General features: G+C 46.7%; 1 protein-coding gene across 7 annotated transcripts in view; it reads right to left on the bottom strand.

Annotated features, from left to right (window-relative positions):
* Positions 1 to 17101, bottom strand: part of ctnnd2b (catenin (cadherin-associated protein), delta 2b) — a 55868-nt gene extending 38767 nt beyond the window's left edge. For 3 of the 7 annotated variants that reach the window (XM_052046078.1, XM_052046079.1, XM_052046081.1), the window contains exons 1-2: positions 16695 to 17100; positions 1936 to 2072 (exon numbers count right to left, since the gene is read on the bottom strand). In XM_052046078.1, the coding sequence (XP_051902038.1) occupies positions 1936 to 2067 (132 nt within the window). In that variant the 5' untranslated portion in view covers positions 2068 to 2072; positions 16695 to 17100. Of the gene's footprint in view, positions 1 to 1935; positions 2073 to 16694 lie in introns of all 7 variants that reach the window. The other 4 variants (XM_052046082.1, XM_052046080.1, XM_052046083.1 and 1 more) reach the window with 3 other exon arrangements.
* Positions 17102 to 17171: the final 70 nt, after the last annotated feature.

The raw sequence follows: 17171 nt of genomic DNA, 5'->3' as shown, positions 1-17171 counted from the left end.
GGCATTTAGTTGTTGCGGAAAGAGGCGAGGGGGGAGCAGTTCGATGAAAAAAAACCTAACAAACGCACACTGCGTATGTTGCAAGGCTCAGTCAGCGCTGTCCGAGCCGCTGTTTTGGGCTAAACATTATTTGGTACAATGACAAAGTTGTCCCTGAGGCGAGGGGCAAAGCAAGCCAACGTGAGAAGGTGGACCGCAATGGCGCTCAGCGAGTGATATCGGTGCCACATTGAAAATGGAAAGAGGAAAACTTCCGAGCAGGAGGACAGATTCGGAGAGATTTAGTGTTCTGTTGATCCCAGAGCTACTTAAACGTTCATCCCAACCAGACAGATTTGTCTTGTTTTCAGAGGACTGTGCTTGTAGAGCAACGTTTTAATTCCTTCCCCTTCTCACCACCACCGCCACCCCCCACCACTCCCGCCCTTCTGCAACAATGCCAGAACGGCACAATGTAAAGGCTCACGCTGATCTTCAACAGCCATCGTGAAATTAACGTACCAGAGATATGCAGTTGAGATATTTGCTTTTTCATCCTAGAATTAAACGGAATTAGCCCCCTCCCCTAGCATTGTCTGATTGCTCATTGGCCCGAAGGCTGCGAGACAAAGAGTGCAACAAAGTGCGATGTGCTAAATTACAAAGTTAAAAATCCAATATCCATCCATCTTTTAAACTTGAGTGATCTTGAGACGTCGTTTCATGAAATAGTTATGATTCCCAGGAAGCAACGTGATAAGATTTGAATCCTGGTTCGGGGCGATGTTACTGACTCATTCTCTTTCTTCATTGCCCGAAATGAAATAATCATCATCTTCCATTCGACGAAGACTCATCAAATATACACAAAGATATCTTTTTCCTTTGCAGTGTCAACCGTCTGCTCGGCATGCGGCGGCAGACGCGCTTGACGGCCTGGAGTGCCCAATTCAACTTTTGAGTGTGGCGATGGTGCCGCGAAGAGACCACGTGCTCGACAAACGTCGCAAAGCAGAAGTAAAAGCAAGAAAATAGTCAAAGCTGCATTGTTGCCACCCGATGGGTTTTGGGTCGTCTGGTTTCTTTTTTGATCTGAAAAACCACCACCGTTCCGATTGAGAACATTCCTAGGTGATTCCGTTGGATGCGGATCCATCGGCTTACGTCACTGACAGAAATTAGAAGAGCAGTAGTCAGGTTTCTGTTTATATTGAGCCGAAACATTATTGGTACCCTTCCATTAAATCACAGGTGTCAAACTCAAGGCCCGGGGGCCAGATTCGGCCCGCCGCGTCATTTCATGTGGCCCGCCAAAGCAATCATGGGGTTTCAGGAACCTTGTTAAAATGTCACCTCGTCACATGTAATAAATGATGTTCAAATGTTCGGCTGTTTGCACGCAACCTGCTCAGAGTATAATTATAAGCTGATTCGAAGTGCATTTAAAAACAAGCGTAATGTGATTTTTTAAGATTAGTGGCACAGCCCATCTGTGCAACATTTGGCCCTGGAGTGAAATAACTGGTGGGTGGAGTATTATTGGTCATCGGTAGTTTAGCAGATCACCCACTTTTGATTTCGAGTGAAAAATGTCCACGTTTCTCAGTCATCAACAGAAATGATCATTCCCTTTAAAACGCTCTGTGTGAAAACAAGCTCCTGACGCCCTTGCTCACAAGTTCTACGGTACCAAGCCCATCAAAGCGGGCGTGGAGGACCTTGCCCCTTTCACAGTCATGCGGAAATGAAAAATGACCATCTCCACAAAAAGTTAGAAGCATACAAATGTCCAAAGTGTTGGGAAGAAGACGCATTAAGATGAAGTAAGTGGGCCGGAGGGATCGCCGTGCAATAAAAAAGATGACTCCAAGCACATTATCGGTCGCCATTTTTCTCAGCTAAATATACACGTGGAGTTATTTTCAAAGATTAGGAGCATTTCTTTGACATTCATACCTGTTCCTTGACAGAGGCCAGAATGGCGGAGGTGCTTTCCGACTCTGATCCGTCTCCGTTGGAGGCATTGAGGACGGGGCTCAACATGGCGGCGGCGCTGGCGGTGTCAGACGACACGTCAGGCACCGGCATTACTCCTGGAAAACAAGACAATCAGTTAGGAGTGACTCGCTCTGTGGCGTAAATTTGCAAATGCCAGCGACAAGTTTTCGGAGCATGTGCACCTGCCGTGCCTCGGCAGTGACCCGCGTCCATCGGTAGCGATCCTGCACCGTACGTTTTGTTCACAAGCGGCGGCGAGCTTCCCGATTTCCGTCGCAGTGAAAGCCTGTTCGCTATTTTGCGTGGGGAAAAAAAATCTGCTCGTCATGATGAAGTTGACGTTATCAAGGTGTCGGTTGAAGCAAAATCTGCAAATAGGAAATGAACGAGGTGAATTCGGGACTTGTGACGATGAAAACAAGGTTCGACTGTCGCTGGTGAAATTGTTTGTGTAAAGCGGAACTTATTTTCGGCATCCTTTCGAGACATGTGCGGACAAAAAAAATGCTTTGCAAATTAGGCACGCATCAACCTGATGACAAGCTACTTAGCTGGAACGCGGGTGGCGAGCAATCCACACTCTCTGTCATGAGATCGTCCTGATCCATAGAAAAATGAGTTTGCTTTCCATCCGCTCAATCCGGCAAGGAGAAACGACACGCATGGCCTCAGAGAGTCTCGTGACAATACCCAGACAAGGACGCCGTGCGCCATGATGGATCAGACCACGAGTGGGAGGACACGGGCATCATATGCACCTTGTAATCCTGATGCGGCAGCACGGGGGCTGGCGTAGCGGCCTTGCCAGCCAAGCTTTGCGCGCCGATGAAAGACTCGTCATGAGGACTTGACACATTGCGCACACACACACACACACAAATGCAGACACATGGCTGGCTGTCGCCATGAGACAGCAACAGCCTCACTCCAAAAAAACTGAAAACTGTGAGCGGTAAAGAGGGACGGGAGGCAAACGATAAGGCTTCCTTTCTAAACGCTGGACATTCTCTCTCGCTCTCTCTTCACTTGACCTATTTTCACGGTCCCCGTCGCCTTTTCAGGTTTATTTCATCATGTCCGGTGGAGGGTGACCGCAACGGGATGGGGTTCAAAGGTTGCGGGTTACGTTCGAATGGAGACAGTGCACCCGAGTATTCGTGAACTTTGCCCTGTTCCTCACAAATACTTGGCTGCTCATTTCTGGGCATGATGACTTCATGTTTCGGATTCTTCTCCTCCCCGTGCCATTTTTCATATCGTTTTGCCATCTACGACCTGTCACGGGGTCATTGCTAGAGAGTCGCCATACGCCATTAGAACGCTGTCCAGCCGCCAATGTGAGCAGACCGCCAAACTAATTCTCCCATAAGCTAAGGGAATGAAATAATCTGTGGCCAGATGTGGCAAGGCCCACTCGACGCCTCACAATCGAGATCTTCTTGGTTGGAATCTCATCTCGAGCCCTCCCGTGTGCATATTGTGAGAAGATTTGCCCGGCGGTACTCTTGGGTGTTCCATCCGTGTGTGTTACTGCAGCGCTCGTGTTCAAGCAACAGTTGTTTGATGGCTTAAATGACCGCCAAGAGCGATGCCAATTTCCCTTGGCCTATCTTTGGCAATTTGAACGTTTGCATGAAGTGAGCGGGCTTTTTCCCGGGCTTTTTCTTCCAAAATTGATCCATGTGTGCTCTTTGCCGTCAGAAATACACCAAAGTGCAAACAACTCAAATTAGCCAGGAAGCAAAAAAATAATGAAAGGCGCAAAAACAACAACAAGATTCGGATTCTTATATCGGCAAGGCAGACGTTGCATTTATTATTATTTTTTGCATGATGAGGGCGTGCGCTGAAGCAGTCGATCTGACTACTGATCAGATTGCTTAATGAAAAAAAAAATACATCTCCAATCCGAAATTAAAGCTGGGTAAAAAGTTGGTTTATAGCCGCGAACGTCACGAGACACAACCCTCTGATGCTCGACCAAGTACGAATTTCTCTTGACTGTATTTCGAAACGTCATTTTGTAAATGCCGATCCGCCAACATCATCGTTTTTAATGTACTGCGTTTTTGAGTCAAGATCTCGGCGCCATCTGTGTTCGACGCTAGCATGCCATCGTTTCATCGCAGTCGTCATTTCCTCGTCATTATTTCTCTCCGTTCATCCACCCATCCGCGAGGCTCCTCGCTTTCAACTCGAAGTTGCTGCTCTGTGAAACTCTGTTTTTGTTTGATATTCAAACGCCTCTTTTTTCTTCTTTTTTTGCCTCGAGTGCATTCTTGACTTGACCTTGATCAGACGGCGTACGGCTTTCGCTGCTTGCGTCTCATCCTTCCTACCTCGAATGAAATTTGCTCTCGCGGCAAAGAGCCTAACCTCGCCGTAGCTCGTGAATGCTTTTCATTTTTACAGACATGCACGTGTCCAGAAGGAAATCCCGATGGAGTATGTTTATCCCAAATGTTCTCCTCTCACCAACTGGGTTTTGGATTTACAATAAATACGGACATAAATATATCATGTTTGCCATGAATGAATAATTTCATCAAATTATGGGGAAAAAAAAAATCAAGCCAGCGTTTTCATTTGAAGGAAACAAAAAAAAAAGACAAGAGCGAAGCTCGGATAACAACCACCCACACCCAGACAGGGAAGGCAGCCAAATATAGGTCAACTCAGCCAAGCATATCCAAACCCTTCGTACAACTGACCAGTGCAAAGCAGCTTTCCCCAATAATAGCCACCACAACTGGGTTATGGAGGCCAACGGGGCAGCTTGAGACAAGACTTTGAATATGGATTATGCCCGACGGCTTTAGTTTACTCAAGGATTAGCTTGTATATGTATATACTGTAATACCCCCTTTTTCAGCAGTTAATGGGGACTGGCACCCCCCACGCAAAAGCCAAAAAACTAAAGTAGGATTTGCTCAGAATTTTCGTGTATGTATATGTGGGTACCGGGAATGTTTAAAATCTGTCAACAGTATTTATACTTGACATATTTGTGACAAAGATGACACATATTGACTTCAATCTTGAATTGCACAACCTTATCCAGCAAATGATGACACACTTGGTAATTTTCTTGTCATTTTATGAGTTCAAATAGGTTGATGCTTTCTTTTTTGAGCAGATAATGGTCCTTTTTTAGGGAAGAGAAAAACACTTAGCGAGTTGACAGTTTGTGCTATCACTTTAGCCTGAGCCTGAGCCGTCGCTGCTTGTGACGCGACCGGGTGGGAAAACCTTCCAAATAAGGCAGCCGACCACCCCCTTGCCGCCGGTGCCACCTTTGTGGAAGGAAAAGCGGGCGTACATGCTCCCACACGGCCGAGACGCATTGCTTCACCTGTGGCAAGGGCTTGGAGTGCAACTTAACTCATCAAAAAGCAAGGCAAAATGCGACGATGCACAGCCAATCAGCTCGCGGGATAAATCCAAAGCCTTCGAGTCACCTCATCTTGTCGTCCGTGAACATGAAACGACGCGTCTTTGTGCAATAGGGCTGCAAATATGGATGTATCCACCCGCCCCCCATATTTATTTATTTATGTATGAAGAAGCACCTCATAACATGAGGCACAAAGTGGCGAGGGATTACCGTACTGGGTTAGTTGTTGTCTCTCTTTCACCTTTGTAATGTCGGGGTATTTCCAAGTGATTTTCAAAGGGGTAATCTCCCACACTGCGACAACAGCCTGCCACGATTGACATGAGTGACATGAGGAATTGCGAGCTTAATCTTTTGACCGTTTAAGCTCACCAGCGCAGTCTGAGACTGGCTCGTTTTAGCAAAGTCAGAATTCATCACGAACCAAATCAAAGAAAAATCCCAGTGGCCGCGTTATCTTCCTGCAGCGCGTGCTCTTTCTATGCATCCGTCTATGCATCATAACACAATTCCGTGCGTGAATGCGTGCGCTCTGTCACAGATGGGATTCTTTTGTGTTTCACTCACAGTCCCCCGTCGGCTCATTAAAACTCGCCGCAGTGTTTTGGCTTCGCCAGTCGTCTGTCCCGTCTATATATGTTTATTGGTCGCTACTTCGCGGATTTTCATGTATCGCAGGTGGTTTTTGTCCCTATTAGCCGCGATAAACGAGGGATTACTGTATGCATATATACATACATACAGTATATTATATATATATATATATATATATATACATATATATATATATATATATACACACACTGTATGTATGTACTGTATGTATATATATACTGTATGTATGTATATATGCATACAGTAATCACTATAATATATATAATCACTATATATATATATAGCTGAATGAGGGATGGACACCACCCGAGGGGGGGGGGGTGAGACGATTTTTTAAACTGTATATATATATATATATATATATATATATATATATATATATATATATATACACACATTTGTGGACCACCATCCATTTTTCAGCGACCCCATGACATAACCCCTCCCCCCCCAAAAAAACAACAACAAAAAAGACATTTGACAGTGGGCAAGAGGTGAGTTCAAAAAAAGTGAAGGTGAAGGCGGGCAGAATGAAAAGGCAGATGGTCTGAAAAAGAGGTGCCAGGACTATTACTAAATTTGCTTCAACACTGTAGAACTTTTCTCAATCGTTCGAGATACAAATAAACCATTGTGGATGAAAAAAATAAAACCATCAGCTTGAAACCTCTGTCGGGAATCAAGATCATTCGTCCACTTTCGTTTAGTCCACTTAGCGCTTCACGGCTGATTGATGAAGACATGGATGTTTAGTTTTACTAATTCATTTCTGTTGTGCGGTGAGAATCTACACTAACATTAGTCACCAATCGTTGCAAAAAGGGGGGGGGGGGGGCTGGGGAGGCATTCATCAGCAATTCATATCAAGGAATGTCCTTTAAAGTGTCCTACGTATGGACTTTTGTAAAACCGAGAGGCAAACCTGTGGTCCAGCGACAATTGCAACCCCCCCCCCCCCGCCCCTCCCATCACGACAACGGAATATTTGATACCCGATTTGAAGCCGTGAAAGCCTTTGCGTGTATTCAGCGCAAGCGCTCACAAATGATTCGGCCCAACACACTGCGCCGGGGAGCCGTGCATGAGTAAACGATATCATTTCATGGCTCTGTAGTCGACCCCTTTCTGCTTTAATTGTCCTAAATATAAACTTTTGCAAAGGCTAAAATAAACATCTGACGGTGGGATTCAATTAAATATCTTCCTCTCTGATGCTTATCTGCTGTTTTAATTAGTGTGCAGGCACAATGCGTACACATATAAGCAATGCAAATAAATCTAACGCAAGACAGAAATATGGGCACGATCATATCCCAAAACATTTAGAGAGCCTCTTTGGCTACTATGATAGTTTGCTTTAGTTAGTTTTATAAATGCAATCTGTTGTTTCAGTTAATTTCCGTTGTGTATTATTTCGTTCATGAAGATGTTTTCTGATGATTTATTTCGTTACCGTTTTTGGTTATCTATAGCGTGTGCGCAAAGTAGGCGTCACCCCCCCCATAGCCGATTCAAGATTTGGATACTACTGTTTTTGAGAGGAATTGTCTCAAATTGATGTCATATTTACGAATGAAATAGAATGAGATCCGTCTGCCCCCCCAAATCCATCACGCAACTGCGTCCCACCACAACCGGTCGAAAGTTTAGTCAACGTCCAGCTCCTAAATTGTCACGTGTGGTTGCGAAAGAAAACGCGGCCGCCCGGTGGTGTGCGCTCCGTCAAATCCCCAAAGAAGCTCAACGAAGCTTACGCCAGTTTTTCTTCTTTACTCCGGTGCGCATCTACGCGCTGGCTACGGAAACGCGGCCCCGTGTGTTCAGCGTTCCTCAAACTGGGAGGAATATTCTTAGTTGAGTGCTCATTATGTCAGAACCTCCGTTTTGCGGCGTGATCCTTGTAGCTCTTGGTTGTAGTTTATTCCTATGCGAGAATATACCAAGTATTTGTAGACTCTTCTCTTCCCGTCTGTTCCCTGCGACAGAGACGTTATTGTACGCCATAAAGATTTTGTCTGTAAGCCACACAAATAATTGTTTGCTTCTACGTGGAACGAGAGCAGAAATAAATCCTCGAGTTAATTTCCGCTCCTGCTCTTCCTCCTCATTTCCCTTAATCTTTCTCTCTGTCTTTGGCACGCACACGCAAGCAGGCACGTGCACACACGCGCACGCGCACGCGCCTATCTACTGCAAGCCTACGATTCATCCCCAAATTCAGAACTCTGCATATTTACGAACATGACAGCAAGGTCTTGGTCAATCTTTTCTCATATTTCAATGTAAATCACCAAACTCTATTTTTCTGTCTCGGATTTCATCCTGAAAATGTTTTTAGACAAATCATAAGGATGCAATATTCTACCTACTCACAGAACTCCCATTTAGTGCTTGTTTGGATAGAATAGAAATTGAATTATTATTGTAAGAATATTACAATATTAATATCTATATTTTTAAATATTTGGTACCCCCCCCCCCAAAAAAAAAAACACTGGCTCTAAGTCTAATAATATAAAAGAATGCAAAGTATTTGTACAGTTGAATTGCAATTGTCCTTTGCCACAATCGTGACACATCTGGACTTCCCTTGACTATATCCTCTCATCCTAGCAAAAAAAAAAAAAGCTCCAAAATGAGACAGAACATCTCGTGTTCAATTCTATTTAGGTCATGGCTTTGGCTTGGCCGTTCCAAAACTAAAAGGTGCTTTCTTTTGTTGAGTTGCATCAACATACGAATGTCCCTCCACGGTGACGGCTGAAGAAAAATAACCGCAATGTTTCAGTATGGGCAAGATGTGCTTCTCTGGATGTGCAATCGCTGCGTATTGTACAACGGCTCATACGGTATGCTTTTTATTCTGCTGAAAAAAAAAAAAAAGAATACAAAAATCAGGAAAAGCCGCAGGAATAAGTCATGCTGTCTTTCAGCCCATAGTGGGGTTGGGAGACTCAATAGCTAATCCAAAATGGTGGCTGTTTTTGAATAGTCTTTCCTAAGCTTGGTCGAGCCAAGGCACTTCGTTATACATTAGAAAATTCTCGCACGAACAAACAAAAACGTCTTTTTAAACTAAAAAAAAAAAGCATGAACACATTAAGAAAAGGATCTTGTCTCACAAACATCGTCAATTTGAAATCATAGTGAAATCTGGGCTTGTTTAATTGAACTGGAAGCTGATCTACACGCACAGAAGGGGTGACTCTGTCAGCGCTTAGGAGCATTTCGTGGCTCCGTCTGCACATCGCTGGCATCGACGGATATATTTGGAAATACGAACCCACATACATAGACTGCTTCGCGCATCCGCCACTTTCCTGTGTGGAATTTGCATGTTGGGTTTTCTCCGGGTACGACGGTTTCCTTCCACATTCCCAAAACAAGCACGGCGGGTTAATGGGACGCTCTAAATGGTCCCTCGGTGTCACCGTGAGCGCGGATGGTCGTGTGTCTACGTGTGCCAAAGGCAGCCGGGAGAGAGGCTGCGACACGCCCGCGACCCTCCTGAGGATCGAGCGAATCAGATCATGGATGGATGGATGGATGGATGGGTATTTCGGACAAAAGACATGACAGTCGATAATTTCACACTGCGCTTCCGCTGATCCCTCACGGCACACTGGCCATGGTACGGTGGGTCGCAGTCACTCAAGACTCTTGGTGATTGATTTTGGAAGAGGAGCCCCCTACTGGCAAGAGATTGGCATAACAACGGGGAAACTTGTGGGCTCTTCTTTGCACTGCTAACCGAATACGCTGCAAGTGAACACACTCAACAGAGAGACAGCGAGACAGAGGGGGCGGGGGGTAATCCAGGTTCTTTCATTTCGTTCGGTGCAAGCCCAAACCTATGAGTCACTTTCATACAGATACACTTCTCCTGGCTCAAAACACCACGAAGCCAGCCAATTCCGAGTAAATGTGCCCACTTCTAGGTTCTCCATTTAAATTATGCCACTCAAGTGAACAGGGAAAGCGCTCGGCGCTGCAGACATTACATTTTTCATGGACTGTAATCGTACTCACTGGAATAGCATCGCTAAGAAACCACCGACTTCAGTTTAGTGCCATTTGAATCCCGATGAAATCAACACGACTTTCTTGCCCCACAGTTAATGAGTTGTATTTATCAAGATCGCGATGGTCGAAGCGGAAAAAAACATTCATCGCACATTCCCGCCGGACAGCAGCAAGAAAATGAAACAACCGTTTTCATCTTCATCTTCACAACAAGTAGCCTTTGTTGAGTTGCATGTGAGCCTCCCAAAAAGCGCAGGTGGCTAACATGATGATCAACATCATGAATTATGTACACCTACGCTATTTTCCCACTAGGTGGGCTATGTTGACAAGGGGCTTCATCGCGCGCCGTAATTACTGAGGTTACAACAGGGGTCACGGCCACCGCGCTGCAACAAATTCAAACATCGCAAGTCACAACCGCCCCAGTGACGAGCAGGTGGGCCATCAAGAATTGAGCCACGAAAGCCACACCTCGGTGCAACGAGTTTGGAGAGTTGTGCGGTTGGGAAATCGGCCTTTGGAAATCATGATCCGGAAATTAAAGGCATACACCTCACCTCACTTATGACAACGCCCATTTGTGGACCAAAGTTCAATCATGTGACCGACCCTGAAGCCATGAAAGGAAATGCATTTGGTCACCCGTCCTTCATGGATACACGAAGGGGTTACATGAAGCTCCGGCCCATCTCGGCTGACATTGGTCAGGAGGCGGGGCGGAGATGACGTCGCCCAGTCTTACGCCGCGCGATCCCCCTTTCTCGCAGAAGCTTTGCGGGCGCGTCAGAGACAACGCAGCAGAGGTGGCATTGATTCGCGGGTTCCAGTATCCCTGCGTACGCCGTGTGCACGTTCGCACAGCGGAATTGGCATCCCGCACCAGACGGTAAGACGTCTGGGGAATGTCAGCTCCGAGCGTCTGGCGTGACACCGGTCCGGACTTCCCGCCACCCCCTTACACCCAGGTGCCATTCCAACTCCAACTACACCTCCGGGAAACAGCCTGCGCTTTGATGGGCAGTGTGAAAGTGGCTCTTGACACATACCGGCAGGTGGAAGAACACGTTCATTCGACATTGCTTTGCAGAGAGGATGAAAATCGAGGCAGACGGATGGAATGTCACCTCTCAGCCTACTAGTAAGTGTCCAGCATCGCTGTTGTCTACGAAAAGCAACCTATCCCACCATCAGCTCGATTTCAGTCTGAATTTGGACCACCACGAAGACAGCAAATGGATCTGGGATTAACACCTGTATTTTACAAATGCTGATTCTGATGCTAATCCCCAAAAGTGCAAGACTCAGGCATGAAAGTTTGGTAAATCCCAGGTATTAAATATGATGGCGTCCGCCTGACTGAATAGATGAACACTTTCCTAAGCCGTCTTATTTCCATATTTGAAAAAAAAACTTTGTAAAACCAGGGTAAGGGCTGAGAAGTGGGTGTGTAAATGTAGCCTCTCTCTCGCTCCGTCTATCACATTTATTCGGGGCCGATACCGGTCCATCCACCATTCCATCCATTTTCTGTAGCTCCTATTCTGCTCGCGGTCGTCGCAGAAAGCTGGAAACTCGGCTCAGATGACGTGCGGAGGAAGACAGAAATGGTTTCCAATCACAGGGCAAAAACAGAGACGGACAAGCCTTCACAAACACCTTCAGCCGCCATCGAGTGAATCGAACCAACGCATGGGAAGTCGGGCGAAGGAGCCGTTCCACCTCCAACACCAACCCAAACAAACCAAAGGCACTCCATAATGCGCAACGTCTGAAAAGCTGGACTTCGACATGGGCCGCCCCCTAGTGGCTGGACTGCGAATAACATGAAGCTGCACTTATGTTTCAATACGATACAATACAATACATGCCGATTTACATAGCGCTTTCACAACAGCGGCAGCTCTAACAAAGCGCTTAACAAAACAGTTGAAGTAAAATAACAAACACAACATATAACATAAAACACGGACATTCGTGCAGTCCTAACCACTTTTCCGTCACACGCTTTGTTGTTTGAAGCAGTTTGAGATGTTTCATCACATTTCATGGTAAGAGGTGAGAAGCGGGCATTCAAAAAATAAATAAAGTGAAAAATTATTCATTTAAATTATTAAAAAAAACAAAAAAAATCTTATCCTCCACACTGTGAGCATCACCATTACTACCTGCGGGCATTGCATGCACCGTTGCTAGCCACAGGAGCGCCATGCATAATACATGGGGCCAACTTGGAAGCGCTTCTTCTCCGAAGTCATGACATCATGGAAGAACATGCTCGGGGGGGAAGGCAGCCTCAAAGAAAGCCAAACAGCCTTTGCGTTGGCTTCAGACCGTGGCAAAAGTCCAAGTTTAGCATAAGAACAGCGGCAGATGACTGGCGCAGACTTGGACGCGGCACAAGTGAAGACATGCCGAATAATGAAAGGACAACAAGCCCGGCGCTTGCAAGATGACTAAATTCCGTAGTTTAGTCACTCATGTTCCTCGGGAGGGTTTGAAAACAAGCAACAACCCAAGTTTGTGTGTCAAGGTAAAAATACGAGCATATGGTTCAGCGGATGGGAAAGCTTTAGTGGCCCAAATGTCGGCTGTCGCTTTTGTTCCACATCGTGTGCGCCTTTTTAAAATGGGCCGCAATCGCTCTTAAGGAAATGAAAAAATGATGCCACGGGGCCATGTGAAGTGTTTGCCATGTGGCTACTCTCGGTCTCCAATGCTATAAATAGGGAAAAGTGGCGCCATCTCTCATATTTCATGTGTCAGTGATTCCAGCGGTCACTGTTGAGGAGCGTTTACCGCAGAGACTCTCCTCACTGCGCTTTCCGTCGTCCGAGCTTCTCTCTCAATGGTGCCGTAGCTAAAGGCCGGCTTTTGAGTGAAAAGGCTGGAAAAGCTCGCCCGGCCGGTACCAAACGAACGATCGCTTTCGGCAGTCTACAAACCTTAAAAAAAAAAAATTGGTGAGGGGGAATTTTCTATAAATGAATCGATACAGAAAAGGTGTCGCGTGACGCGCAAAAGTGTTTCATCACGTGAGGTCATTGATTTGATTATTTTACTCTTATTTTATTTTTAATCCGTTGATTACGTCCCGTGTTACAATGGGAACGGAGCAAACTGAGATCAAATAAGCTTTTATTTTTCTTTGAAATCATTTTGTTTCCGTTTCTCCGTTTCAAAGAATATTACCGTCCGCGAAAAAAATGTCACGAAATTGGGATGATTTATTTCAAGGACAGATTGGGTGACTTGTCATTTGTGTGGTGTAACGCTCCGATTTTTCTGTTTGTATCTTGGGTGTCAAGAAAAAAAAAAATGGCAATGTGCCAAAGCAAACAATATTCTCGCCATGCGTCATAAGACGAGCATTAAAGTGTTACTCAAACATCTTGAGCCATTTTGAAAATGGCTCAAGAAGCTTCAACACGACTTTCATTTTACCGCCCGCAACTTAGGACAAACCTTTCAAATGCAAAGTGACAAATGCGCACAGCAAGGCAGCTCAACTGCCAGGCGCAATATGCCGCACGGCTGAATGAGGCACCAGAATGCTGAGCAAACTTTGAAAACAATGAGCAGATTAGTGGCTGCCCGGTTGCTGGTTCACTGCTAGTAATGTGAATGAAGAGGCTTTAAACGCGGACAATGCTTTGCGACGCTGGCCGAAAGCCGCTTCCTCCACCGTGCGCACGTACACGTGCTTGCAAAAAGGGTTGGGACAGCAGACAAATGTCTTTTCGAGATTAAAAATGCTTCCATTCAAGAACTCATCCAAGAAATAAGCGGGCGTTGCTTCTCGACCGGTCATTTCCGTCACTTGCTTGGCTGCAAAATTCTTCTCGGTAAGACGGCCTTGTCAAATTCCACCCACGAATCATCAATCAATGCAGGTCCAATGTCGTACGCATGCAGCCACTTTTTCTCTTCTGCGCTGCCTGGCCCTCGGAGCTCCTCAGGACATCGGAACAAAATGCTCATAAAAGCGCTTTCGTGCGCCCAACAAGTCCTTCACCGGGGCTGGCCTCGATCAAGCCCAAACCGCCAGATCGCACCTTGGCCGGCATCACATCAACCTGTTGCCGTGTCAACCGCAACTTGGCCACTCCGTAGGGGACCCGTTGGTTCAGTCATTCAAGTGAAAGGGAAGTTATCAGAGGATTCGTCTCTTTCGGTAACGAAAATATCCACAAGATGCGCACCCCATGTTTCATGTGCAACCCTCCACACTTTTGCAGTTCCTCTGTGAAATCTCTGGCGGAAGATCAGGAGCTAACGCGTAAACAGGGGGAGGGGATGATTGAGGACCGAGGTGCTAGCTAATCATGAATTGCCATTCACCCACCGGGTCTTAGCCCTCCACCGGGAGGATGACTCATCCGAGCAACGACGTTAGCCTTGGCCTGCACTCGACTTGGCCAAAGGATGAAAGATGCGGTGACACCTTCATCACGCCTTGCTATGATCACATCCCATCGGTCCTCAAAGCTGCATTGTTTGTTCGCAGTTCTTTTGGATAATCACAAAGTTGATTGCCCGTCACAACCACAATGGGCTGCATCTACACAGTGACCCGGACCGACATAAATACACGGCTATTTGCGAGGCAAAGGACAATTTCCTCCTGGCGAAGACTCTTATCGCAAGTGACATGTTGACGTGTGAAGCAAACAATCTGCTCGCCTCTTTAAAGCTCCTTTTCGCTTCCGTTTCCTTGAAGGGATGCGGAGAGGACAAGGCAAGCGCTCAGAGCTTCGGGCAAAGAGGCAAAGTGCAGCTGTTATTTCACATCATCCATTAGTCAACCCGCCTGGCACACTGTCAGTCTGTCACCCGCATGCATGTTGCTATGGCGAGCACAGTCAATCAACAGGGATCCCGAGTTCTTCATGTTCAAGTTTCACGGACGGAGATGTCGGTGTCGTTTTGTCCGACCCCGTTGGGGCAAGCGGTGGCTTTTGGCAAACATTCACATGCAAACATGCAAAAGAATAGAACGGAAATCTCTGTCCTGCTAACGGCCAGTTTGCTCCCGCTACAGTTAATAAAATCAAAATAAATAAAAACATCGAGAGTTGTTTGCAGGCCTCACTCAACAGAAAGCCATTCGGTGCTCTCTTGCACGACAGATGAATCTTACATGTGAGGATTGGTTCATGCCGGCGCTCCAGCACGAGACAAAAGAAGGAACTACAACAGGGTGGTGCCAACTTGTTGCCAACGTATCTTGGAATCCAATTTCCTGGCAATAAAAATGCCCCCCCCCCCCACTTTAAGAAACAGCTTTGGCTTGATTGCTAACAAACACCACATTGCAAAACACAATGACAACGAAAATGGACAAGACGGAATAAGCAGAGACATTGCCATGCCGTGTTCAATTCGAGGTTTCCAAGGCAACACGGAGCAGGATGCTGTCCTGCCCAAAACAGCAGAAAAACACAGAGAGAGAGAGAGATGCACTCACGCAGCCACAGACACCTAAAATTGTCCTCAATGCAGCTCTACAAGAATGATAAGAGAATGTTCTTTATACACATTTATATAATAATAAACACCAACTGCTGTCTCCACTTTCCCCCTGATGCAGTGTCGCCAAACTTATGTTTGTCATCGGCCACATTGTTGTCCTCAGAGGGGCAAGTCAAGGAAAATAGTTCCATTCATTTTGAGGAGTGTTTCGGTATGCCCAACCCCCCGGCATTTTTTTTTTTGCAATATCCCAACATTATTAAAATTGAAGACAATTTGCCACTATAGAAATTTTGGCCAGAAACAGCGGGCCACTTAAAATCATTTGGCGTGCCAGATCTGGGCCCCGATGCCTAAATTTGACACCCGTGCCTGCTGATGTATAATCAGCACAGTCCAATACGGTGGATTTCTCTTGGAACAAAAACAGATCCATATTTCTGCCACGCGTCCCAGAGCACAAGTCCACTACAATAAACGTGAACAACAGGCGACAGCTCCCTCGGAAACGCAGTCATCTGGGGAATGAATAGAGATGAATGACTCCGCAGCGGGGCTGAGAAACGGCCCGAGGTGCCGTTAAACGCACAGTGGTTTTGTACCCGCGGACGGGAAGGGAGGCAGGCCCCGGCTGGAGCCGCACGCTGGCTGTGAGGTGCGTTTGCATCCCCCCTTCGCAAGGCTCATGGCTCAACCGCACGACGACACTTGACTTGCACCGCGTCTCCACATCGCGTTGTAAAAAGCAACGCAACGCAAATCCTGCGGGCGTTGGGCAGGGCAAGCCGCTGTCACGCATTACAATCTTACAATATCGCTCAAATTTAGGTCAATCTGAAAGTAATTTAGATTTCGCATTAGATCCCGGATGCATGCATGGATGGAGGGGGGAGGGAGGGAGGGACGAATGGATTGATGGCGAGTACGTCTAGCTGAAAAGGGGGTTTTTCCATTTTCTGCCCACGATCGATGCGAGCGCGCCACAGCCCAGAAAACGCGTTGTCAGACCCGAATCCACGTGAATACGACCGTGTGCAAATGACGACAACATCTGGCGGACAAAAGCGCGCTTCTCGTTCAGAACACGTATTCCGAGCTGGCGTTCACGTTCCTATGTTTTTAGGCTTTTTTTTTTTTTTTTTTTGCGCGTGTGGAATTCGTAAGATGAGGAAATGGGGAACAGTGAAATTGGAATGACATTGCGCTTGCTTACTGTAAAATAAATTCCCTCGGGGGATGGAGAGCCGCTTTTTCCCTTCTCGACTTTCCTTCTTTCTGGTGTGGGAATCCGAAATTCAAACCAGGCAAAACGGGCAGTCGGTCGATCCGGCCTCGGAAGTATTTTGGCCCAGCGCGGAGTGTGAAAGATGAAGGCTCCCAGCATCCGAAAGGGAGCGAGCCAGCGGTGGGGAGGAAGTGAGGGAGAGGAGGGAGGAAGGAAGGAAGGAGCGGCCGGGCCGGAGGACTGCGCACAGGCGCGAAGGCGCTCACTTGTCTCTCTCTTTCGCGTTCTCTCTATCGTGCGCGCGTGCGCGCACGGTTGTGAGTGTGTGCGCGTGTTAGCGTGCGTTCCACAAAACAGCGTCCCCTTCATCCCCGCCAGACAGACTGACAGACAGTTTCGGTAACGGCGCTAACAGCGACACCCACCGGCGACGAAAGGGATATACCGTCTGGATGTTGAACGGTG

Source organism: Hippocampus zosterae, chromosome 15, assembly GCF_025434085.1.
Source record: "Hippocampus zosterae strain Florida chromosome 15, ASM2543408v3, whole genome shotgun sequence".
NCBI classification, from domain to species: Eukaryota; Metazoa; Chordata; class Actinopteri; order Syngnathiformes; family Syngnathidae; genus Hippocampus; species Hippocampus zosterae.
Note: the sequence above shows the minus strand (reverse complement) of the source record. Positions and strands in the feature narration are given on the sequence as shown.